We start from the raw sequence: 26,016 nt of genomic DNA, 5'->3' as shown, positions 1-26,016 counted from the left end.
TCAGACCAGTACACACTCCTCACCCTCTTACTCCTCCTCCGCCACCATCACAGCCACACACACACACATACACACACACAGACACACACTCCTTCCCCCAAGCATGCCGCTGCCTAAACATCCCCCAGAATTCTTTGACAGTGGCTGCGCTGTTGCTTGGCAACGGGGCGACGGACAGCGTCATCCAGGGAGTAACAGAGAAGATGAGAAGCAGAGAAGTCTACACTAATCTCACCATTACTTTGTAGAGATCATGGGGCACAAGGGGTGTTCACAAATATCCTGTAAATTGTTAGTGTGTATCAGTGTTTGCAAGACTAATAGATGAATCCAGCGTTGAATAAAAACGGGCATGTTTTGAAAGATCTGAGTTTTTAAAAGTTAAAAAAAGCTGACGTTCCTAAATCTTGCCTCTGCACTAGAAATCTATAAACTGACTCTAAACTATAGCAGCATAAAGAGCCAAAGAGAAAGTCCTAATATTTCATTATCTGCAGATTTTCTCCATTCAAAACCTCCACTCTACACCAGACTGTAAGGCTCACTGTCATCATAAAAACCATCATCTACTGTGAAAAAAAAAACAACGGCAATAACTGTATTTAGTAACTTTAAAATTCTATATATATGTATTAAAAAGATCCAAACAGAAATCCAAAATTTTAAACGTTTCGATGATGATCTGTTTCATATTCATGAGAACAGATAATGCAATCATACCTGTATCACTGACCTCATAATCTCATTATTTCCGCCATTGCCAGAGCATTTAGTCTGAGCATCAGTTTCTTTGTGCTGACTAAGTGGTGTCATGTAAAGACTGGACTTGATGTACACAGGTTATTTTTTACTGAAGCAATTCTGTTTAAGTGCTTGACTAAAAAAAAAAAAAAAAAAAAAAAGACACCCAGCCCACTGGCCTGGCTATCAATTCATCCATACTGCTGTCAGCTGCACCACATCCCCTCTTCACATCCCTGTGACCAGGAACATATTGTCTGTAAGGTTGAGTATTTGATTTATAGTTAGACACACAGGAAACTGCTGCTTGATACAAACTGTCACTGACAGGTTAAAAAAAAAAAAAAAAAAATTCTTGAGTTTTCCAAAGATCAGCTGCAAACTCAGTTGCATAAGCGCAGGAGTTTCCTGACCCAGCAGATGATTATTGGAATCATTCGGTTTACAATAAAACACAAATAACCACAAGTGGAGTTTAGTGCTGAAAAGATTAATCAGTTAGTGGGCTGACAGAAAATTAATTGGTAACATGCTGATAATGGACTAATCGTTTAAGTCATTTATCAAGAGAAAAATGCCAAACATTCACGTGGTTCCAGCTTCTCAGACGTGAAGATCTGTTGTCTTCTGTCTGTTTTATGTCATTGCATATTGAACAGCAATCTGTTATGGGAAAATAGATTCATCATGAATAATAATTGGTGAAGAAGTTCATCTTTAGCTGCAGTCCTACTGAGGTCACTAGATTTCCTCAAGAGCTCAGCAACATATGTGCAAAAGAAAAACAAAAAGTGACACAGCGGTTCAATTGGACATGAGTTCAAATAAAACACACGACTCCTTAAATTGTGGAAGCATTACACTCCTGAGATACATATAGGATGACATGGGAGGAGTGGAGCAGACAGAGTGAAGCCGCTGTAGCTGCTGAGTAAGAGGGTATGTGCCACGGCTCAGACCCTGAGTGACAGGTATTGACCCGCCCAGCCAAAAGACGTCTCTGTGGGAACGCTATTGATTATTGCCACAGCAATAAAGGTCCCGGAAGCTTGTGAGAATGTCACGACTCTCTGCTGCCTACCAGCCCCGGTCCCAACACACAAACACAAAGACAGAAAGACACGTCCTAACCTGCAGCCTCTCAGTCTCTCACGCTAACTTTAGCATTCGGACTGGGCAAAGAAAAGATGAAAGAGAGATGGGTGGCATAGTGACTGCCTGGCGGGCTAGGGTGTGCGCTTGTGTGTATGTGACTGCATGTGACATGGATGAGTGGTGGGCCCTTGATAGACCCCCCACTACGCTTTAAAGGGTCATTTAACCCAGATCCCAGAAACCATATTAACATGCTGATATTTTTGGTTTTATTTTGCCGGAATTTTGAAATTTCTGCTGCCACTGCAGTACAGTGGTGGTGAGTGGGATTTCATTGGTGGTGCATTCAAGAAAAAAATTACATTTACAAAATCTTTCCAGAATCAGCTACTGTTACTCGGGATAATCCACAGAATATGTTGTCAACAGTTTAAACAGGGACAATTTTTTCAATATCCAGTGAAACCTAATCACACTGAAGCCTGTGGTTGATCCAGATGTAACAGGGACAGTCTCAGGGTTTTATGTCTCAAGACTTGCACAAATCAAAGAAAAACGATCTGCATGGATACATTTTACCAGAAGTAAGTGAGATAATATATTTGTTTTTTTTTCAATTTGAGTGAACTGACCATTTAAGTGAGTCCAGTGAAGTCACACTGCACATACACGATCGTAACGTAACTGCAGTCTATCCACTTTTTTCTCCCTCAGTTTGTCCCTTGCAATCTGGTCAAAAAACAATACCGATTTTCTTTTTGTCTTTTCTCTCTCCCCCTATCCTTTCTCTGTCTTTCCTTCTACCCCTCTGTCTCTCATTCACACACCCCCACACACAAACGCCATCTCCACCCTTGACCTCGCTGTGAAAAGTTAGTGCACCCGAGGTTGAACTCTCCCAGATCTGCCTCAGCCACAAACGCTGGGAAAGTGCCCCTGACATACATATATATGCGTGTGTCCAAGTGTGTGTTTGTGTGTGACTGTGGAAACACTTGGGGTGTCATGAATAGGAGAGATTTGACCCTCAACCCCCTGACCTGTCCACACAAACGGTGCCTTTAACCCAAGGCTGCTATTGTTAGCAATGACTGCTTTAGTTTATTCACTGAACCCGCAAAAAGAGTCAAAATATATTATATACCACTTTGCTTATTATTTTCCACCCACATCTATGCCTCTCCATTTCTTCTTTCTTCACCACTCTCCTCCTCCTGTTCCCATCACTCCTCTTTTTGCTCTTTTCACAGCTCCTGTCCGGCCGACCTCAATTTCTTGATCTTGATTTTCACTTGAGTTCTGAGCAGACTGATCATTAGTATTAAAATCCATCCATTTAAAAAATTAAATCATTTTCACTTAAAATGAGTATTTGAATGTTTCTTCTGTTCTGCATAATATTACCCTGAAGATTTAACGGTGTGCATGTGCATATGTGTGTGTGTGAATAGTATGAGTGTGGACTTCTGGAAGTGACTGAACATGATAGATTTGACATTGTTTTTTATAATTAGATTGTTATTGTAATGATATTGTGTCCATCTTATTTAGATGATTAGTTCAGGTTATGTTAAAACACATACACACAGACACACACACACACACACACACACACACACACACACACACACCGGCTCTCTACAAACTGGTCAAAGATGATTTAAACCTGCAGGATGTGACCAACGATGGACTGAGATCTTCAGTTTATTTCTTTTGAAAACAAAACTGACAACAGCTGTTAAAGGAGTTTCTCAAATTGGGCCCCAGGGACCTCTAGAGAGTCTTTGAGGAGGTGCAAGGTGGCAAAAATCTTCAGTGAACACTTGTTTTGATCCGGTATATTGAGAAACATGTAGCTATTTATTCAAGTGGGAGCTATCTCTATAGTCCCACTTCCATTAGTTTGTGACTGATGGTGTTGTTCCATCAGCAGGTGACCCAACACACATAAAGGACAATACCCCTGTTTTAATCCTCTGGTCTCTCTGTTCACACTCACCCCACTCCTAAAATTTAACCCATCTGCTCGCACATGCTTCACTCAGTAGTGAACCGTCTGATGCCCACACAGTGGCACCCACTACATCCAAGGAGCATCTTTGACCCTTTTACATACTGAGGAGCTAATCTCTATGTCCTTAGCTCCTTCTGAACAATGGACTCTGTGACAGCAACAAAACCCACAACTCCTCTTCTCAACAGATCAGTCAAGACTATAAGGCTATAATGAATAACGACAGAGAGCAAAGGGAAAATATATCTAATTACGAGTTAAAATTTCTGACAGATCTCATGGCTAAATACCAGAAACTTTCCAATGTCGTTTCTCTGTTTATCTCCTGTTTGGAGTCGTCTTCATTTCAATGTGAAGAATTCCAAAAATGTTTCATTAACAGGGTGAATATAAGGCTGAACATCAGTCTTACTGAAGATACAAGGAATTCATCCTTGTCTCCCTGATCAGGTCTTCTGTGTTTACTGCTCATCACTTCCCAGAGGAGACCTCCTGACCCTGTGGCGTTCACACCATCCACTTTACATCACATTAGTGTAAATAACTTGGACCAGATACTTTACTTCAAAGTAGAAATAACGCAGTGTAAAAAGTGCTATTACAAATAAGAGTCTTGCATTAAAATGTACTTCACTGAAAGTATATAGTTATTATCAGCAAAATGCACATGAGTATCAAAAACAAAAGTACTCACTTTGCTTAATGTCTTCTAGGATACACTCAGTCAAATAGATTTTTGTATAAGCTGGAAACTTAATAGATTAACTCATAAATATAAATAAAGCCATTAGTAAATTTACAAACCTTTTATAAAATGTGCCTTATTATAAAATAGGACATAGCATTTTAGTGGGGGTTTTTTGGCAGATTTGAACCACTTCATATACTGTTGGGCTGTATAGTTCATTTTTATAGCAAAACATTATATTTTATGATCTTATCATATGGTTTGAATGTAAAATCTCAAGCTGCAATGTAACTATACGTCAAATAAATATAGCTGAGTATGATCCACACTACATTTCCACCCTGAATTGCTTGTGAAAGGTGGTCTCTACCCATTATCATCTCTTCTGAATGAAATCAGTGTTTTTCTGAGAAATGTCAGCCTCCTTAGCCTGCGTGTACTCTTCTGAGGTTGAGCTCCTCCTTGCCCATACAATTATAATTATATAAGCTACATGCTTGTATGGGCCTTCTCTTGGATCAAACCCTCCCTCTGCTGGTCAATCTCTGAAACGGCTGCCAGAATAAACACCAGAAACTGCCATGTAGGCCTGCTGATGTGCACTGCAGCCTTCAAGTCGCGAGGACATTTTAGACTACATCTATGTTGGCCTACTTATAACTTATATTTCATGCTCATATATATTTCATGCGTTATGTGCATATAAATGTAAACACCTACACTGCAGCCTAAATGTTAATGATTTGTTATGTTTGTTATGATCTGTTAGCTAAAAGTGCAACAGGGAGTAAAGTACTATTTCTGACTATAAGATCAAGTGTTTTATCACTTTTTCCCCCCATTTTTTTTTTTTTTTTTTGGCGTTATGGATGACTGCATGTTAATCGCTTAACGTCATAGTTTCCCCATTTTCCAACTGGATATGTCACCGTTGTCTTCTGAGATTTATGAAGAACTACATTCTGGCCAAATCACGCCTTCATCTTTGGTAAACGTTGTCAAACTTCTCTTGAGCCGTGAGCCTAAAACGGAAGTTGTAATTGAACCCTCTGTCGGACCGGGTTTGGGTTTGTTCTTGGAAAAAAAAGAAGAAGTGAGCCAGCCGTGTACAATAAGTTAAAGTGGGGGTTGAAAATTTTGGGAAAGCCCTTTTTTTTTCTTGGACTGCTGACGCGTACAGCGGCTACGTGCTGAGCTACTGAAGCTCCGTGGATTATTGAGCAGGACCCTCTCAGCCTCCACCATGTTACTTCGCTTTCTAGTTTTAGCGGCCTTTGTTTTCCAGGCAGAGAGTTACTTTTCGGAGGAAAAGTATCCGGAGGAGTCGAAAATGCAGCCTCCCACCGTGGTTATCGCTATCATAGCCAGAAACGCTGCCCATTCCCTGCCGTACTACCTCGGAGCTCTGGAGAGGCTCAACTACCCCAAAGATCGCATCTCTGTGTGGTGGGTTTTCTGCATGGACACCGGACTGCATGCACTGCTGGGCTGTTTGTACAGGGCTCTCCCTCTTTTTTTTTTGTATCCGACTATAGCAGCCGTTCAAAAGGTCAATGGCATTTAAATGAGTTTGTGAAAGCAGCAGCGATCTCCCCCTCCTCCCCTCTTCCCTGTGTGCCTCTCACAGCCCAGGCTGCCACAGTCATTTCCTTATGTGGACTGCATGAATTTAGAGTTTGTTCTAACTGATATGCTTTCTGAACAATGCTTTGAATAAAATATGTGTAACACTAATGATTAAAACGCACAAACAGAACTGCCCTCCAGTGGTTTTTAGCAGTATACGTCTCTGGGCTTAGTAACCATCTTTTTATATGTGTTTTTCTCGTAAGTTTAAGGTTTGATTTGATGGCGCTGGATCTATAAAGAAAGATTAGCTGTTGCTGGGTTACCTAACAGAGACCAAATACAGCTGTGATAGTCATCTATCTGGTTTTGTATAAAGGTGATAATGGTAGGGTACTATAGGTGATGTGTTCACAGCAGTATGTGTGTAGGATATAAGACTATACTTTCAACACTAATAAATGCAATACGTGGCAAGTTAAAATATTTAATCACATGATTGATGCAAAAATTATATAAAGATTCTGTTTTTTTCAGCTAATTTACATTTACAAGTAGGCCCAGAATTGTCTAAATCATACAGAGATTCATATAACAACACATACCAAGGCAAAATTTCAGTATTGTTTCATGTCACTGTGTCATCATGTTGTCCACCCCTGCTTTTCACTGGAGCAGATATTCGAGCAGTAAGATTACTGGTGTTGAAAGCTTTTCAAATATGTGTGAAATCCTGATCAAGACTCTGAAAACACCCCCACTAACTAGTGGCTCTTCCACTTTCCTGTTTAAAGTAGTTACTATATTCTATTCTTAAACAGCTTTCTCAGAATTTATCATTTGAGGGGAACAAATATTTGTACCTCCATAAAGATTTGTTGGAGTTCTGTCCATATTCCCTCCGTTAAACCAGCAGTTAAAACAAATTCACCCTGGTTCATCATCTTCATCAGTTTTGGATGTCTACATTTATTTTACCATCTGCTCTCTCTCTCCTTAGGGCTGCCACGGATCACAACTTGGATAACACCACAGCCATACTGAAAGAGTGGCTTACTGTCATGCAGAAATTTTACCATTATGTTGAGTGGAGACCAATGGAGCAGCCCACGTGAGTCCAAATAACAGCATTAATGTATCGAACTTTTGTGGTCTGGTTTAACACTGATCTTGTCCTGGTCCTGCAGGTCATGTGTAGAGCAAGCAAATCTTACCCAGGACACTTGAGTGGGTGCATTAATATGAAGGAAAAAGAAAGGAGTAAGCCCACTCCCTCTCTTTTATTTTACCGGGATCACTGTCAAAGCTTCCCTGTGGTGTCATACTGGTAGTATTGAAATAACTCAAGCCCCTTGCTGATGGTCCAGCTCCAAGCTGTACTTGAAGCTTTGATCTGGCTCATTCTGTCTTTTCTTCTATGCACAATGAAAATGTATTAATACACCTTTATAGGCTCTTAGCCTGTAGCTCACCTGTCAGCATTGGTGGTTTCACTATATTTTGTCTCTGGATAATGAAGAATGATGTGGCACGCCTCTGCTTGTCCATACATGTTTCTCTATGTGGATATCTGTCTGAGCAGAGGAGGCCAATAGTGGAAATTATTTGCGCATGCATGTTAAACAGTCTGAACTCTACTAACCTGCTCACAGTCACTGAACTTTTTAAGGTGTCTGTACAGCTGTGTTTTACGCTGTGTATGCACATATACTGTGTTTATCATACAGTATACAGAATTTATTTGGCGATCCACCCAAATAGATTTACCCACATTTAATTTTTTTGTGTTTTGGTATTTATTTCTTAGTTTTGAAAGTCTGCATATAGTGATTGATTTTTTTTCACTATATCATTTATTTAGGAAAGGTATGTTGCCACTGAAACCCTTCAGCCTAACTAAATGAAAAATTATGAGGTGTAAGAAAAGGATACTAAGACAGTATATATGGTCTCTCTTGTCTCTGTTGGTCTTAGGTCCTATGCAGGAGAGCTGGGTCCTAAGCATTGGCCCAACAGCAGATATGAGTATGTGATGAAGCTAAAGCAGGCAGCACTGAACTTCGCCAGGAAACGCTGGGCCGACTACATCCTGGTAAATTATAACATAATCTTACTAAGATTCATATCAATACCTGCCTTGATCCGTCTGATGTCCCTTCTTTGCTGCTGTTATTTCATCCATTGTTGCAGTGAGACCAGACACTACAATCACTCTCCTATTCCCTCTCTCTTCTCTTTGTGTCATCTGTCTGTCTGTCTTTGTTTCAGTATGCTGACACAGACAATATCCTCACCAACCCAGACACCCTCAACCTGCTGATAGCGGAGAACAAGTCAGTCATCGCTCCCATGTTGGACTCTCAGGGAGCGTACTCCAACTACTGGTGCGGTATCACTCCACAGGTGAGCAACACTTCAGATAGGGGTCAGTAACCTGTTGGAAGGTAACACCAAGTCAGTCAGAAAAAATGTTTGTTCACTTTTTCATATTTGTGTGTATGCACTTGTTCAGGGATATTATCGCCGAACAGCAGAATATTTCCCCACCCGTCACCGCCACAGGCTGGGCTGCTACCCGGTGCCCATGGTCCACTCCACCATGCTGCTGGATTTAAGGAAGGAGGGCATGAAGAAACTGGCTTTCTACCCTCCTCACGAGGACTACTCGTGGCCTTACGATGACATCATTGTGTTCGCCTTCTCCTGTCGGGCCGCAGGTTTGTTAGTGCCTGTTTGTCTTTGTGTTTTTGTAATCACATGCACTGAAAGACAGGTTAACTCAAGCAAAGTAATGTCTGTACAAACGCACTTTTTCACGGTTGATTAATGTGTCCTAGTGGGAAAACAAGGATGTTGAACAATTAACGTCTCGTTCATTCATTCAATTTACTGAGTCATTCATTTTTGTTGCTGCTCAGAAGTGCAAATGTACCTGAGTAACAAGGAGCGCTACGGCTACCTGAACGTCCCGGCCAAACCTCAGCACACTTTGGAAGATGATCGCCTCAACTTTGTTCACGTCCACCTTGAGTCCATGAGTAAGCAGACTGTATTCACTATTTGTTAATAATAAGAGAGTTAAAAAAATAAACAAATTGATACACAGACTGAAAAAATATATGAAAAGCAACAGTTATTAATCCTTGGTTTATCAGCTGCTCTCCACATGTTCATTTTGTGCAAGTTCAGCTTTATTTCACAAATTTATGTTCTTCTCTTCAAACTCAAATGTCCCCCATATGTAAAAAAGTCGATGGTCCTCCCATGCACCCGTCTCGCTTCGTCCACATGTTCCCCAAACAGAGGGACCTCATGGGCTTCAACGAGGTAAAAAGGATTTTTGTTTCAGCATCAGAGAAAAAAAACGTTCCTCGGTTCTTGAATGTTATTAATGAAAATCCTGCTGTAGAACCTCTAGTCAGTGACTTTTAATAAAATTTTAATACTTTTTTAATATTAAATTTTCATACACAGCAGGATATATAATGATTAGAGCATGAAGAAATTCAACTTTTTTTTTTTTAGGTTTTTTAGCATAATCCAAAGTAATTGAAGTATAGTGTAGTTGTCCCTTGATGAATGGAGTTTTAAAAAGTACGTAATAAAGTGTAGACTTGTATGCAGAAGTCTAAGTTGGAAATTAACAATATGCATGACAGCTATGACCTGCAGTAAACAGAATTAAATATCCATTTCCCCACCTCGTCTCAGATATATCTGATAAATCTGCGACGCCGTCCTGACCGCAGAGACCGGATGCTGTTCTCTCTGAATGAGCTGGAGATTGACGTCAAGGTGGTGGATGCTGTGGATGGAAAGTAAGTGCAGTACTCCATGTTTCCATGTAAAAAAAAAAAAAAAAAATCAATACTAAATTTGCAGATACTGAGAGAAAATGTAGATTGGAGAATGGCTGATAGGAAAATTCTCTACGGGAACATACTGATATATCAGCTCGTGATTCTTGTTTTTACTGTAGGTTCATGGTTCAGTTATAATCCACTTCTGAGCAAATCTGAATGAAGACAGTTATGACTGAAAAAATCTATTTTTATGGCTAGGTATATTGCACATGTGGGAAACACAGAGGACAGTGTGCAGTGAGGTTGTCTGTGGAATTGTGGGAATATAATACCTGTGTGTGTGTGTATGCAGTGCACTGAACAGCAGTGACATAAAGATCCTGGGTGTTGACCTGCTGCCGGGCTATTACGACCCGTTCTCTGGACGCACCCTGACTAAAGGAGAGGTGGGCTGCTTCCTCAGCCACTTCTTCATCTGGAAGGAGGTGAGAGGACAAACAAATTGTCCATGAAGGTCTTTATTGGCATGACTGAGAGTGGTTTGTAGAGAACAATATAATGAAGAGGACAAATTCAGGTGTAGGGTTTAGGTTTTGGTATTAGGATTATATTGTATTTGAGGCAAGAATCAAATCTGTTTGTCAAATACAAATTCATCCAAATGCCTTATGAATTAGATTGTCTTTTATTGCATTCACTGTAATTTATGACATTTTTAATCTTAAATAAATTACATATGAATAAAACTTAATTTTATAGACTGAAATTCAAATAACCAAAACCCAAAATAAAAATAAATAAAAAAGGATATGTTTCCTATTTCACTTTAATGTATTTGCTAAATAACTACTTGTGTATTTTGTGTTGTCTGTGTTAAAAAAGAAGACATAAAATACAGAGCCCGATGGGGAAACGCACAACATTTTTCCCTCTTCTCCTCAGATGGTGGACGAGCAGATGGATAAAGCACTTGTCTTCGAAGATGACGCTCGATTCCAGGCCAACTTCAAACGACGAGTCCTCAGGCTGATGGAGGAGGTGGAGCTGGTGGAGCTGGATTGGGACATCATGTAAGACAATGTTTTACCCCCCGTGGTACCTGTTTTAAGTGGGGTTAAATGAAGGCCAAGGATTAGGCAGGGAAGGTAGAGTATCCTCAAAAAAAGTATTTTGTGTGTGTGTGTGTATGTGTGTTGAGGAAAAGGGTCAAAAGTCAGAAAAGAAAGTCCACGTTCAGGAATGCAACACACATCACTCACAGCTTATTCAAACAGAGTTGAACAGTGTCGGGGTGTAAATATTCCCTCGTGTGTGTCTGCATACCAATGCAGCTCTGTATTTGTGAGTCAGTTTCCCTGTGATTCAAGTTGTAAAGCACATGGAAACAAACGTCAAACACATGGTGAAAGTATTTTGAAAGTATTTATCAGCGTGAAGATGGGATGTGAACCAGAGACTTTTTTTTTTTGTTGTTTTGTATTTCAGTTTCCATAACTCTCTCTGAAGATAGTTAGACACATATGCAGAACAAATGCTGCAAAACAGAAAAGAAAAACTGTTTCCAGGACATTTGGCAGCAAAGAACAGCAACAGATTTCAGTACTAAGTTGTTTTGGATTTTTGCTCTTTTACCTCTTCTCTTTACCCTCCATTTTTCTCATTATTGCTCCACAGATACTTCGGCAGGAAGCAGGTGAATCCTGGAAACGAGGAGCCGGTGGAGAATGTTCGGAACCTGGTGATGGCGGACTACTCGTACTGGACTCTGTCTTATGCCATCTCACTACAGGGAGCCCAAAAACTGCTCAATGCTGAGCCGCTTTCCAAGATGCTGCCTGTCGATGAGTTCCTCCCCATCATGTATGACAAACATCCCAAGTATGTACGACATCAGCACTGAAGCCGCGGGCAGAAATGTGCTTCTTTCTTACTTTTCCTGGTTTTAATCTCTGATCTTAATGAATAGTTTTGTGAAAAATTCTATCATGGTTTCTTATCTCATATTCACATTCAATGACTACTAGTCTTTTAGCATTCTTCCAGCCAGAAATTCAAAGTTAAAACAGACCTCATGAACGCTGCAAGGATTCCTCCTTATAGCTGCCTAAACTTGTGTGCACGCTATATATTTAGTCTGTGGTTTTACATGTGGTTTCTTTGAAAAGACGTTCAGTTTTGGCCATAATCTCTGTTCCAGTCAGGTTAATATGTAGTGCTTTTCAAGATTTTCTTTTTGGATGATATAGGCCTCCAGGTTTCATGGCAGCATCTCTCTCTGAGATTGATTGTCTGGATTTGGGGCAATGTGGATTGCCACTTTTTTTTTTTAGGCACAGTGTGGTTGCCAGACAGACAGCCGCAGTGGACTCAGATGTCTCTCTGGCAGAATTGCGTTGAACTTGAAAAATGATGAACATTTCTTTTAACATCGTCGTGTCACCATGAGGTTTACATTATTGTTTTTTTAGTTAAATGATTCAGTTGGATCCAACTGCATAACTAACAGCATTTCACCGCCGTAGCTACTTTGAGTTTAGTGGTAATTAGAAAAAGCTAACGTGCTCACACATTAAACTAAGACAGTGAATGTGGTAAACATTGTACATGCTAAGCATTAGCATGTGAGCATTGTCTTCATAAGCACCTGGCCCTGTTACCTTTTAGCTCAGAGCACCACTTGTCCTAAATACAGCACAGACCTGCTAGCATGGCTGTAGGATTTTTCCTTTTACTCACAGAGTTAGTTCCTTCCAGCAGTCAAAACATTTCTACTATTCTTCTTCTTTGTTTTCCTCCACCAATTCCTCCTCTATCTCATGACCCCCTTTACCCAAAGGGTTGTATATGTAATTTCTGTATATTGTTTGTTTGTGATTTATTAGAAATACTTTGAGGTTTGCTTTAGCTTTGACACCTTCATAACATTTCTCCTCCAAACTGTTTCTTTAATGGCTGCATGTTAGTGCAACCCCTGTGTCCAGTTCTACCCGTAACATCACCTGACGTTAGCCCTAGCCAGACAACTTCTCTCATCATCCCACAGTGATGAGCTAGCAGAGTAAACGAGATATGACACATGCGGTACTGACTGCAAGAGATGAAATGGACCTTGGGCTGAAGGGCCTGCAAACCAGAAGGCTTGGCAGTGTCTGTGTGCTTCATCATGTGTGGAAAACTGGCTTAAAGCCAACCCACTTTCTCTATCCTCTCTCTCTTTCTCTCTCTCACCTCTGTGATTCTAATTTGATATGCTTGACTGGTCCGCTAAGAATGCACAACGACCGCACACCACACATTGGTCCTGCTGTCGCCCTTCATGCTAAGAGTAACTGAAAATCAGCCTCTGTGAAATGGATGTTTTTCAAATTAGGCCCAAAATAAAACAGATATTAATGATTAATACTCATTTGTAGGAAATATAGTGTGCTAATATTTAATGGCCGATGTGGTTTTCAATATTTATTATTAGTTTTATTCTTTTATTGTGACATACAAGATTTTTTAAAGTCTCAAATGAATCAAACCAAATCCATGTGATCTCCTATTGCTGTTCTCTCTCTGCAGTGAGGACTACAAGTCCCATTTCCCCAACAGAAACCTGCAAGCCTTCAGTGCACGCCCCCTCCTGGTCCAGCCGTGTCACTACGCCGGCGAACCCAAGTGGGTGAGCGACACGGAAACGTCCACCCTGTGGGACGATGACTCGGTACGCACCGATTGGAGGGGTTCCCACAAGACCATGAAAGGGTCGCCCCCACCCGAGATGCTGTCAGCTGCCTACAAGGATGAACTTTAGTGCGGAGCTGACGTAGCTGTGGAGAACCTGCAGGTCAAGGGGCCACGAGGTCAGAGAGACAGATGCTGAGGCGAGGAACTGCTCTCAGACTTTGTTTCAGTACACTGACACCGCTGACATGCTCCGTGTCATTTCACCTGGACTTTGGTTTTTTCAAGGCATGTTAGCAAGTGTACGGCACAAGTTGATTTTTTGTGGACAATGTTTGTTGAGACTGTTTGTAGACATGTAAAAAGAAAATGGGTTTTTTAATACTTTTATGCGTCTTAGCAATTCAGATGCTTGAACTTGCACAACAGATTTTTCTCGAGAACAATCCACCTTTTTAGATTTTTTTTTTTTTATCTTTAATATTCTGAGAGTTTAAACAGTTTGTATGGCTGATGTCAAAAGCATTGTGTTTGAATGTATGCTTGTAATGATGTGTGTGCTTCTGATGATTGCATGTTTATAATGCTAAGCAGAGCCTTTAAAGGGAAAGCAGCTTTACAGTGACTTTCTGCAAACCGCAGACTAAGGCTCCAGTAGCTGCACTGTTCACAACTCCTGGCAAGTCTGGACACAAGTCTGATACTGTTGTTGCCATCATTTCTTTTTCTTCATGTCTTTTTCATGATATTTCATATCTGTCTGTCTGCCTATTTCTCCACTTCTATCTTCCATTGGGACTGTTATGAGATACAGTTGTGTCTAATGCAAAGCCACATCGACCCTGTTTAATATTTCCTTTAGCTTCATTCAGCCGTTATAAAGTTGATGTACCTCATGGTTTCTAGGGACAGTGTAAGACTGTTTCATTGGTACCAGATTCTATGCAGGAAGTATTTTGTTAGTGAAACTAACACATTGAATGTTTGCAATTGAACAATTTAAGCTTCTTTAAAATGTTTTTTTTTAAATGTCTAATAATGACTAGAACTGAAATAACATTGACTTATCGGACTACTTTCTACTCTATGGCTGTGTTTTAATATTTTTACGTTTCATATTTTGCCACACAAATTGAACTTCACGGTCAGAGATAGTGTGTTACCCAGTCGACAGTATGAAAATCAGTACGGCATGTCAAGGTGTGAAGTCCAATTGCCACCAGTGTAGAAGTAGTTTTGGTTCATCTGCAGTTAAACATCTTTGCCAGTGCTGCTACTTTTGAGTAGAGAGACACATTACCGTCCTTTGCTACATGTTGTGTTAAAAAAAAAAAACTTTAAATTAACCCACATGTATTGTAGCAGAAGTCTTATTAAAGACATATTAAAACACAGCCTGTAATAACCTTTTTGTAGCATCACTGGGATCCTTTTCAATCTAGGAATGTGTCAAAACAACAACAGGGTTACAGTGCAAGTAACTGATGTATTTCTCTCGTGTCCCTCTTGGATTTAAATTACAATGATCAAGTTACATATGTTTTTGCATTGATGATGGTGTGATTTCATGTATTCATTTCCTGCCATTATGTGTGTCGCTTTTCCTGTCTTAATTTATTGGTTGAGTCTCTCTCGATGTGGTTGACAGATGAGTCACACAACATGATGTACAACAGGCAAAGTGCAATGGCTTTTCCAGCAAAAGCCTCTCTCTCTCTCTGTCTCTGTCTCTGAGCAATAAATTTGTACTCAGTCATGATGTTATAAAACAGGATGTCAGGATGACTGTGTAGCAAACTTTGCAGATGTTAATAAAAATTAGTTTTTACACATTTTTTCATTGTATGCATGTGGTTATGGATCTTGTTAATTAACAAACCAATTTTTTGGTGGTCAATAAATTTGACTAATTTGAGGGGGAAAAAAGTACTCCCATATGTTGTACTGACCAACATCCACCACAAGATGGTGGTATTTCCCTGGATTTGGGGAAAGTCTTTGGAAACTGTTGCAGATTTCCATATTTGTGATTCAAAACAATTTTGCTGGATAATCATGATCTGTATTACACATCTGAGCTCGGTTGCTCTGAAACTATGTGGGCTTAAAACCATGGTAGTTCAATCCATTGTCAAGTTTTTGTGTATCCGAGCAGGGACATTTTGATTGCATGCTCTAATTTTTATTTCTATGGGCTACACTTATGAAAAAGATAGTATGTCAGTCTGTCCTGTTAACATTTATTCAAAATGCAACAAATCAAACCAGATCCTCTGTATTCAGTTCTTTTGTGAGCTCTGTTATGTGTTTGCTTCAAGCAGACTCAACTTTGCAGCTCCAGTGTTGTTGGTCAAATGTAATGCCAGTAGAGTATTCAAGACTTATATTCACAGATGATGATCCTATAAGAGCAGACGTTTTATTCACCATTAAACTTTCAAGTAATGTACCTCAGTTTCTTGAATTGTACTGTATTTTGACTCCGCTTGGTCTCATCCTTAATGATTTTTTTGTTTCCACACTCACACTTGATACATATACATGGCTGTGAGTAAGCTCACACATTTAGCTCTAGGCATACCACAGCTGTCTGCACGTGCAGTGATCCATCCAGTTTCCGTGACCTTATTTCTCTTTGGAACAGCCTGTCACATTTCAGAGTGACCGAAACATAGCTACAGATAAGTCACAACATATAACCCATGTGCATATAGATTTGCTGTTTGCATAAGCATAGCACACACACCTACACATGTGCATGCATGTGAAGGTGTGTGTAACTGTCATTGCTGCACTTAAGAAGGGTTATTTAACCAGATAAAAAGCAGACAACAAAGTGCAAAGGTTCCTGTAGACTATTTTCTCAGTTTCAGACTCACACACACACACACAAACACACACACACACACACACACAACACACACACACACACACACACACACACACACACAGCCTAGAGAAGACTGAGGGATTGACTGCAGCTCCTATATTCAGTTCCTGTCCTGTTCAAAGCTGTATGAACTGGAGAGAACCCTCTGTCACAGGAGGGAACCTAAACTCAGCACCTTATTGGCTGCTGGTTTGGAGGTGGGGTTTCATGAGATCAACTTGGCAGTCAGAGAAACTGCATATGGCTCAGGACATAAGGTTTCATAATGTTGCGTTACGTAGGCAAAGTTGTTTTAGGTTTTAAATTGTTTTCTCTTCTAGTCTCTTCTCCTCTCGCCATTTATTCCCCGCTGCAAGTTCACCATAACTACTGGATGTATCCAGTTCCTCACATATACACATACAAACTGTACTTACTGTACATGATCATTCTATGTTGAACTGATGTTCTACTTCTGCTTGGTTTGGTCTCAGGACCTTGAGGACTTCAGCAGTTCCTGCAGCTGCCACCCTGACATCCCCTAACACGTACACACACACACACACCACACACACAAACACATGCACAGGCAGATGGAAGAAAAATATTGACAGAGCGAAGAGGGCAGATACATAAGAAAAATAGTCCGCGCTTCCACAAAGTCTAAAAAAAAAAAGAACAGTTCTACACGCCAGTATATGGTCTCTCAGAGGTGCTGGTGAAAGTGGGAACAGGTGAGTCTTCATTGCCTAATCTTTGTGTAACTTTGTCTGCAGTTGATGAATCCATTCAAACAAATTTAAATACATTTCTCACTAAATTATCAAAGCAATAAAAAAAAGTGCATATCAAAGGTAACAACTACAACCTCACATAAGCTCTGGTGAGTCCTGATCCCTGGACTTTACAGGTCTTTTAACACCTTAAAGGACCATACTGGCGCAAGTTTTAACTCCACAGATCATGTATATCTATCTATCTATCTATCTATCTATCTATCTATCTATCTATATATATATATATATATATATTTATATATATATATATATGTATACCGTATATATATGTATATTTATGTATCATTTTGCTGACAATTGGGTGCTATACAGTTTATGAGATTTCAAGGTATTTCTCCAGCATTAGGCCATTGGTTTCTACTCACGTCTGTGCAGTTTGATTAATCAAGGGACTGAAATATCCTGAATAGTTTTGCTGGGATTTGAAACCCTGTTTTGGGTTGGTAACAAATTATCTCTCCTCAGGATTTACACATATGCATGTCTACACTATAGATGGTCGACTTGTCAAACTGAGTGGGGAGGGGTGAAGGCAAAAACTACAGCTGCAACTCACACCATCTGACAGCTACTGAACCGCCTGTGACACACTTTAAAGCCATCTCTCTCTCTCGTTCTCTCTCTCTCTCTCCCCCTCTCTCCCTCTCTCTCTCTCTCTCGCTGACGTACAAAAGTATTCGGCCATTTTCCCGCGACTGCGATCCCCTCACTCTGCAAACTTTTTTTTTTTTTCAGCTTTTCTGAAACATCTTGCATCGAGCGTGGCCGGGACGAGTCTGTAACGAAGCGGAAGCGTAAGCGTAAGTGTGCATGTCCGAGATCAAAGCGCTTTCACGCAACATAGTTACTGCATGAGGCATCCTGCAGGGTCTGTTACGGTGATCTGTGTTCAATGCTCGTTGGGGGGGGGGGGTCACATGAAGCGTTTTATGCCACGTTACTTTGGTACGTGGCGTAGGCTACAGTCTGTTAAAGGCACATGTTCTGTTATGCATGTTAGTGTGTATGTTCTCGTTTATTCTCGCGTACAATCGAGCGACACTGGGTGTTCAGAAAATGTTGTGAAAACTTTACAGTGCAGATGTTAATACAACACCCCTGTCGCATTTAAGCGTTTCAGTTTGTGCACACTTCTCATGAAGCTGGCAGCGATTTTCTCTTTCAAATCTCACTGTGAAAATATTTGCTTGAGTTAAGTCTGCAAGGGAAATAGATGAATGATCATTTGGTGTAGACGGATAAAGTCCAGTCATTCAGTAATTACAAATGCCACCTTAAACCTGTTTCTCCTCATTCTCAGTTCAAGTATGTGCAGACAGTGCACATTTCAGTTGAGTAATTATTAGTGTAATGTTGGGGTTGGTGACAGCTGGAACTGATGCACCTGATCAAAGCACCTGATCTCAGTTACTTTTTATCCATCTGCAAACATTCAGATGACAGAGGAAGTATTTAACCCCTCTATGCAACACTCTCATTCAGTGGCCAAGTTAAAGTTGCAGCTTAACTAGTCTTTTTTAGTGATAATGTGAAACTCCGAACCTTGATCTCCATAGAGGAATTTTGTTTTTGCTGACTCATCTTTTGTGAGTTCAGATTGCAGCGAGCAGCAGACTTGACTTGTTGGTGGTTGAAGTCTAGGACATTAATCAAAGCGGATGACTGCTGCCTGGACTTTATAACATCATTTCAAGCCACCTGCTTTACCCGACTTTTCTTGAACATTTTTACTGTTTTGTATATAAAATAATGCACAATTCCATTTGGTTGCGATGGTAGCCAAACTTTGGATTTGAATAAGTGTGACATACGTATCCTCTGCAGCCAGAACAAGCAAATGCTGAATATACTGTACACATACAGTAAGTGTTATACTCATTGACCGCCGGAATCAAATTAAAGTCACTATTGCTTTCCTACAGAGTTACTTCTGGGTCTGCACCAATCTATCTACTCAATCACACATAGCCTGCTTCTCAGCCACTGCATTCCTCCATGGAACATTGCCATCCCTGCAACCGAGACAATCTCAGTCCAGACTGTTCTCTTTTGTGGTCCCCTTATGATGGAACAAGCTACTGAATGCTATCAGAGCCAGGGCGTCCCTCTCTATCTTTAAGAATGTCTTGAAGACTCGTCTCTTCTGAGAGCACTTCCTCTCCTAACACCCCTAACACCCTGACATGCCAAACTAGCATTTACTTTGGGAACACTTCTTTAACTGATCCCTTTGCACGTTGTCGTATTGAGCAAAGTTAGTGTGTAATGCTTACTTCAAGGCCTCCTACTGCACTGAAGCTTAGCGATGTCTCTCACTCCTTAGTGCTTTGGATAAAGGTGTCTGTTTAATGAATAAATGTAAATGTCATTGTCATGTTATCATGTAGTTTGAAAAAAAAAAATGTTTTTGTTAATAACTTTGAAATTAGTTGCATTTACATGACATCATTCTGAGACCTTGCCTATTTTGCGCAACACAATCAACATATGCTTCTGCAGCTTCACACTGTCCCTTTGTGTCCTCTGACTGTCCGCAGGGGACCATGGCCTTCCTAGGGAGCGCAGTTCGGCGGGTGGTGTTGGCGGTGCGGCCTCCTCTCTCTCCTTTGTGCCGGACAAGTGCTCGGTCCTACAGCTCAGAGCCCACCAAGGAAAAAAATGTTCCCTACGAGAAGACACTCAAACAGGAGGTTCAGGCCTCCTCTGGACCCACTAAACCTTTGCCCAGGTTAGCGTAGTGGAGAGCATACTGTGCTACAGTGTGTGCTGTAAAAGTGACTGTTCGCTTCCAGCAGTTTTTGCAATTTAAGATGAACATCTAAGATGAATCTCAAACCTTCGCTTACATTAACATGGGATTTCTTTGATGATGATTATGTACAAAGCTTTAGAGTTTTAAGCGGCGTCGTCCTTATCCCACTTTGAAAGTCATGTTCTCAGCTCACCTGTTGTTGTCTGCCACCTGCCTCAGGTCAGCCGATGCGGTGGTGATCGGAGGAGGCAGTCTGGGCTGTCAGACCATCTACCACCTGGCTAAAATGGGTATGACCAACGTAGTTCTGCTGGAGAGAGACAGACTGACTGCTGGCACCACCTGGCACACTGCAGGTAACAAACTGTAAGAATATGGACAGGTGTAAGGAGTGTGTATTTACCTGAGATAATGCATGCTAAATGTTGAACATCCAAATACTTTTCTTACTATTTTGAAATGAATTAGTTTTAATTCTGCACTAAAAGCGTGGTTCAACTCTTGCTTTTTACTTATCAACCTACAGTTTGTTCTTTCTGTACCTCAAGCGCAGATTAGGTGTTTGTAGATAAAGAGCTCACCTAACCTGTGACCTCTGTTGTCTGCCTGTGTGTGTGTGTGTGTGTGTGTGTGTGTGTGTGTGTGTGTGTGTGTATTCATCTGCATGTGTAGCTCACATAGTGGACATGTATTCTTGTCTAAGTATTTTTGTACATCCGCTGTCCATGTGTCTGTCCATCCACTAGGCCTGCTGTGGCAGCTCCGTCCCAGTGATGTTGAGGTGGAGCTCTTGGCCCACACCAGGAATGTGATCAGCAAAGACCTGGAGGAGGAGACGGGTCTCCACACAGGCTGGATCCAAAATGGAGGACTCTTCATTGCCTCCAACAAGCAGAGACTGGACGAGTACAAGCGTCTCATGTCGGTAAGAATAGAGAGGGCTTTGTTTTGGCCATCATGAGGTATTAAGAGGTAACATGGGACATAAGATTTGTTTAGTGCCGTGGTGGATTTTGGTATAAGTGGTGCAGATTGTAGGAGTATGAAGAAAGAAATTGGTACTGTTCACTGTATAAATAAAGTTATTTAAACAAACTTTAAATAATGGGAATAATTTCATTTTCTGTTGAAGTGTTAACTAATGTCAGTGCCAACATGAATTAAACTTGGACCAAAGCTGTTTGTTAGCGATGTAATTCTGATGAATTAGTCTATGGAACGGAAATTGAAAACATAAACTTGAACCATCAAAGAATATAATGAATGCTCAGTGTGTATGGAGACGTTGAACTGGCTAACATTTGTGAATGCTAAGCTACATTCTGATACACAACCATTGCTGCAGCTGCCTGCTTGTTGTTTTTCAACATACAGCTGATGTAGAGAAAAGCCACAGAGTCTTCTCCTGCACTGAGCAGAAAATTAATTAAATATGTAATTAACTGTCAATAGATGCAGCCACAGTAGCTTTAGATGGTTTCGATAGCAACAGGCATCACTGGGTCCACTGCTGTGTACTTGAAAAAGATCTGCATCTCTTTCAAGTACACTTTGTGCAAGATCAAAAAGACTAGAAGTTCTAGAAGTCTAAATACGTCTGTTCCCACAGCTTAGTAAATCATTTTTTTTGTAAAATTCAGACTCATTCGTTCCAGAACAAAAAGCTCTTTGCTCTCTTAGCCTGTTCTCCGTAATCCCAAAAGCTCTACAAAAGAAAGCGTTCCGAAATAAGTTTGTGTGTAGGAGAGACATCACATTAATTGCCCACTGCATGTAAACTCAGGTTTTACAGTAACTACCACTTACCAAAGTACAATACCTGAGTGAAACCTAATGCGTGTGTGCACCACAGGCTGCCCCTGTAGAATAAATAAACAAATTTTTAAGAATTGCATGTTAATAGGATGAAACAGCTTTTCACCCACTGTTACTACTCCGCAGGGCTTTAAAAATGCAAAGTTGATATTTGGGGTTTTTTATTGCTCAGCAGGGGGGAGGTGGCACACGGGGGGGGGGGGGGGGGCACCTTGTTTACCTTGACTTTTGTGTGTCGGAAATTCAAAGTTCACTTGACTAATGCAGCATGTAAAACTGATCCAGCCATGACAAAGCAATAAAAATGTTCAGATCAACAATCCTCAGTTACAATATGCTGTGACTGTAACTCGACACATCCCGCAGCTGCTTCACAGTAAGAAAGATAATCAACTTTATTTTGCTGTGAAGCTCTTGTAGGAAGTGTTGTGTGAAGTTTCCCTTTGTGGCTGGCTGCTCTTACCAGTTAAGAAATCATCAAAAATAGTATGTATAACATAGTATATATAGGGAGTTGAAATTGGAAATTGGAAATTTGCAAATTAAAGTTGCTTTTCCTTAAGAGAGTATTCAGCATTGATCCATTATTATGTCGGGGTCAGAAAAGATGTGTTTAAATTTTGATATGATGCAAAGTCCTGACAGATTTTCATATAAGAACTCATTTACTATAGAATTCAGGTGATTACAACTGATTACTTTAGATGCATCAATCCTTCTCAGACAAGACCACAACCACTAAAACATCTCATGTCCTCTTATTTCTAGCTGGGTAAAGTTTACGGTATCGAGTCCCATGTGCTGTCACCTGCGGAAACCAAGGACCTGTACCCTCTGATGAACGTTGATGATCTGTATGGAACCCTGTATGTACCAAAAGATGGGACCATGGACCCAGCAGGAACCTGCACCACCCTGTCCAGAGCTGCCTCCGCCAGGGGAGCCACGGTAATGTGCAGTGATATGTTGACTGGACCATGGATATACTTCATATATTACAGTGGATGTACTCATTTGTTAGTGCAGTCTGATAAACCAAATAAAGATTGGTTACCCTCCAGAAGTTATAGCATACTTAAATTTATTATTTTGAGAACATCAGAATGCATAGTTCTCTGTGCACTTTGCATCATGTTACAGCACGTTAATTGTCATGTTAATTGTCATGTATTTTGGTCATTCAGTATACTTTCGTTTGGCTCTAGCATGTAATTTGTGCTAATTTTCTCGTGTGTGTGTGTGTGTGTGTGTGTGTGTGTGTGTGTGTGTGTGTGTGTGTGTGTGTGTGTGTGTGTGTGTGACATAACACAGTAAAAATCGCACACTTAATAGCACCCTTATCTGAACAAGAGAATATAGTGTAGATACCCATTTCATAACCTTGTGTGCAGCTAAACATTAATTGCTGATTCAAACAGACCAGGACTTAAATGGCAGTCAGTAAATGCAACGCGTAAAGCCGCATTTCTTCTGTCTATGACCTGCGTGTTTATGATGATCAATGCTGTTGTAGGGCATTTTATGTAAAAGTTGCATCCAGTCTACTGTGTTATTACATTGAGCACAAATTCAGCACAATACAGTGACATTGAGTCTCTCTGTCTCTCTTTGTCTCTCTCTCTCGCAAAAATCATGAAAAATCATAACCACCTTGCTTCAAAGGGAAAAGCTATTTCAAACCACTTTGCAGTCTCTCCTTCACTTGCCTTCTCCTTCGCAAAAAGGCAAAGCTTTTTTATTTCTTTTTATTTATAAAATGCAGGCTTGAGGCCTTAGTCTGACTTTTTGGCCTCTGAAGGGACCTAATTTATTCAAGAACACTGTACTAAAAATAACCAAAATTGTCTATAATTTTTCTTAAACAATTATGTCACAATTCCTGGAGTACCTTTACATAGCCTTACAATGCTAAAGCCACTTGAAACTTCTAAAAACCATGTGATCTTTGTGTGGCAGACTAACATGCACTTTAGTGTGCTAGTTGCTATCCGAGAATTACCTTACATGTTTATAGCATTATCAAGAATTTTACATCAGTTCATTGTATAGTAATCTATGAGGATTTATGAAAATGGGAGTATGAAGTGAGAGAAATTGTTTCCATATTGTGTCACACTTCTTTCATAGCAGCGTTGGAGAACACAAGGCTACACTTGGGAATAGAAATCTTATCACATGCACAGTAGGCAGATATTACAAATATTATGTGATTGATTTACTGTACAACTCCTTTGTGCAGTAAATACAGTGACTTCTGCAAGCGTGGAGCTGCACACATACAGTATCTCCATGTCGCATGTGAATAACTCCTCAATGTCCTCTTTAAATCAGGTGATCGAGAACTGCCCTGTGACTGGTATTCAAGTGAGGACAGATGACCTTGGGGTGAAGAGGGTGAAGGCAGTCGAGACCTCTCATGGGACCATTGAGACGCCTTGTGTGGTGAATTGTGCAGGTGAGATTCAGACGAGATCAGCAAACCAATTATCCCAAAGACATAAAAAAAACCCGGGCCGACAAGAATTTTGGTTTTGTTTGAGACGTACAAAAAAAGACACTGTGCCGTGCACTGTGCACAGTTTGCGATAAGGTAATGTTGATGCAGCTCACGGAGATGTAAAGGAGTGTTAATTGAATGATCTCGCTGCTGATGGAAGTATGGCAAGTGAAGGAGAGACTGCAAAGTGGTTTGAAATAGCTTTTCCTCAGGAAGCAAGGTGGTTATGATTTTTCGTGATTTTTCACTTTTTGTCTGTTTGCTTCGTGCAGGTGTGTGGGCCACCAAGCTGGGGGAAATGGCCGGAGTCAAGGTGCCTCTCATAGCAATGCATCATGCCTACGTAGTGACAGAGAGAATTGAAGGCATACAGGTAGGACCGCCACCTGTCAAATCTAAACAGCTTGCCTGTGGTTAAAAATATGTTACACTAAAAATAAAAATGAACATTGGCGCACCGTTGTGTAGGCCCTGGTAGCATGCTGGCAAATGACAAATGACTCAGTTTTTTTGAGTCCAACAATTCTTGTATTGTTGTTAATATAAGACACATTAGAGTTAGCTGTAATCTTCTGTTTTCCATCTGTTTCTGTTTTCTATCTTCAAGGTTGGACTTTTGTTGAAATACACAGATGCCTTAACTTTACTCATGCATTATAATTGTAGAGCTTGGTAATGTAGCTACATTTTTAAAAATAAGCGCAGACAAATTTTATTATTGCATAAAGCAGGATGATGTTTCCAGCAATTTATAACCTCTCAAAACAAGCTATAAGTTGTTTGATTTGTTTGATTGTATTTGTAATGACACACCATTATTACCTTGTGACAGTTGTAGAATATGTTTCATTATGAAATGAAATATATCCACCATTCACCTTATTTAAATTATTTTGTACTTAGTATTTACTTCAAGGTCTCCTAGTTCACTGAAGCTTTAGCGTTGTCCTTCATTTTTAAGTCGCTTTGGATAAAAGCTTATGTGAAATGAGTAAATATAAATGTAAAATATTTCTGAAAATGCAAATTTATATTTTGAAGAAATGGACACAACAGTTTCGTCTCCTTAGGTAACAATTTTCAGGTGAGTCGCTCAGTATTAGAAGTTGTGCACAACACGTGACTTTATAGTTTGGTAACTTGAACTGCAGGCTGAGGAATAAGCTGGTTAGAGTATTTGGCATTGCCAGCAAAATAATTGGGAGGTGCCAGATGAAACCGAGTGAGCTGTGTAAAGCCAGGACAAGAGACAAAGCCTTAAGCATCCTGACTGACAGTTCTCATCCTTTATTTTCTCAGTTTAAAGTTCTGAAGGCACCATGCGTGCCTTTGGCAACCAAAACTACTTTAAGGAAGTCTTTTATTCCAATTGCAATCAGCATTGTTAAAGCTGTACAACAAATTTTGCTCTACAGTATCTGTGTTATGTTTTAATGTTTCATGCTTTATGTTAATTACATTACCTCAATGTTTACTTGTTCACTATAGTGATCCCCAGACTTTTGTCTTAATGGTATCTTGTTGCCACGTCTGTTTTTTCACTTGTTTTTACCTTTTCTCATGCTGCTTTTGTGTTTTGGTGAGCCACAACATAACACAACATATTGTATTGTGTTCTATTCTATGGCTAATTAGCATAATTTACAATGCATTATTCAGTCTTCCCTATAGACTGTATTATTGTAATTTAGATTTTATTGTTAATTTAATTCC

General features: G+C 40.2%; 2 protein-coding genes and 1 long non-coding RNA gene across 4 annotated transcripts in view; 2 read left to right on the top strand and 1 right to left on the bottom strand.

Moving 5' to 3' along the window:
* The first annotated feature begins 5,386 nt into the window (after positions 1-5,386).
* Positions 5,387-15,408, top strand: cercam (cerebral endothelial cell adhesion molecule). Its single transcript, XM_056404215.1, has 12 exons — positions 5,387-5,984; positions 7,105-7,215; positions 8,079-8,196; positions 8,373-8,507; positions 8,617-8,821; positions 9,023-9,142; positions 9,355-9,431; positions 9,816-9,922; positions 10,260-10,392; positions 10,850-10,977; positions 11,582-11,785; positions 13,472-15,408. The coding sequence occupies exons 1-12, from the start codon at positions 5,782-5,784 to the stop codon at positions 13,701-13,703; spliced, it is 1,773 nt and encodes a 590-aa protein (XP_056260190.1). The 5' UTR covers positions 5,387-5,781; the 3' UTR covers positions 13,704-15,408.
* LOC130186890 (uncharacterized) lies at positions 10,867-17,705 on the bottom strand. The gene is made up of 3 exons (XR_008830355.1): positions 17,605-17,705; positions 16,880-16,983; positions 10,867-11,006 (listed from the first exon to the last, which is right to left on the bottom strand). It is a non-coding gene; the product is annotated as an uncharacterized LOC130186890 (long non-coding RNA).
* Positions 17,706-17,815: 110 nt separating this feature from the next.
* sardh (sarcosine dehydrogenase) overlaps positions 17,816-26,016 on the top strand; it is a 39,057-nt gene continuing 30,856 nt past the window's right edge. Inside the window, exons 1-7 of one of the 2 annotated variants that reach the window (XM_056403722.1) lie at positions 17,816-18,033; positions 19,777-19,967; positions 20,211-20,347; positions 20,738-20,916; positions 22,575-22,754; positions 24,138-24,261; positions 24,576-24,676. In XM_056403722.1, coding sequence (XP_056259697.1) covers positions 19,783-19,967; positions 20,211-20,347; positions 20,738-20,916; positions 22,575-22,754; positions 24,138-24,261; positions 24,576-24,676 — 906 coding nt within the window. In that variant the 5' untranslated portion in view covers positions 17,816-18,033; positions 19,777-19,782. Of the gene's footprint in view, positions 18,040-19,776; positions 19,968-20,210; positions 20,348-20,737; positions 20,917-22,574; positions 22,755-24,137; positions 24,262-24,575; positions 24,677-26,016 lie in introns of both variants that reach the window. The other variant, XM_056403721.1, reaches the window with a different exon arrangement.

Source organism: Seriola aureovittata, chromosome 18 (assembly GCF_021018895.1).
Source record: "Seriola aureovittata isolate HTS-2021-v1 ecotype China chromosome 18, ASM2101889v1, whole genome shotgun sequence".
NCBI lineage: Eukaryota > Metazoa > Chordata > Actinopteri > Carangiformes > Carangidae > Seriola > Seriola aureovittata.
Note: the sequence above shows the minus strand (reverse complement) of the source record. Positions and strands in the feature narration are given on the sequence as shown.

What these genes read in the sequence shown, in the direction of transcription:
- cercam (XM_056404215.1), top strand. Translation starts at nt 5,782, where the DNA reads ATGTTACTTCGCTTTCTAGTTTTAGCGGCCTTTGTTTTCCAGGCAGAG. An exon ending in AGACCAATGGAGCAGCCCAC is followed by an intron (nt 7,216 to 8,078) that starts GTGAGTCCAAAT and finishes TGTTGGTCTTAG; the next exon opens with GTCCTATGCAGGAGAGCTGG. An exon ending in GGTGCGGTATCACTCCACAG is followed by an intron (nt 8,508 to 8,616) that starts GTGAGCAACACT and finishes GCACTTGTTCAG; the next exon opens with GGATATTATCGCCGAACAGC.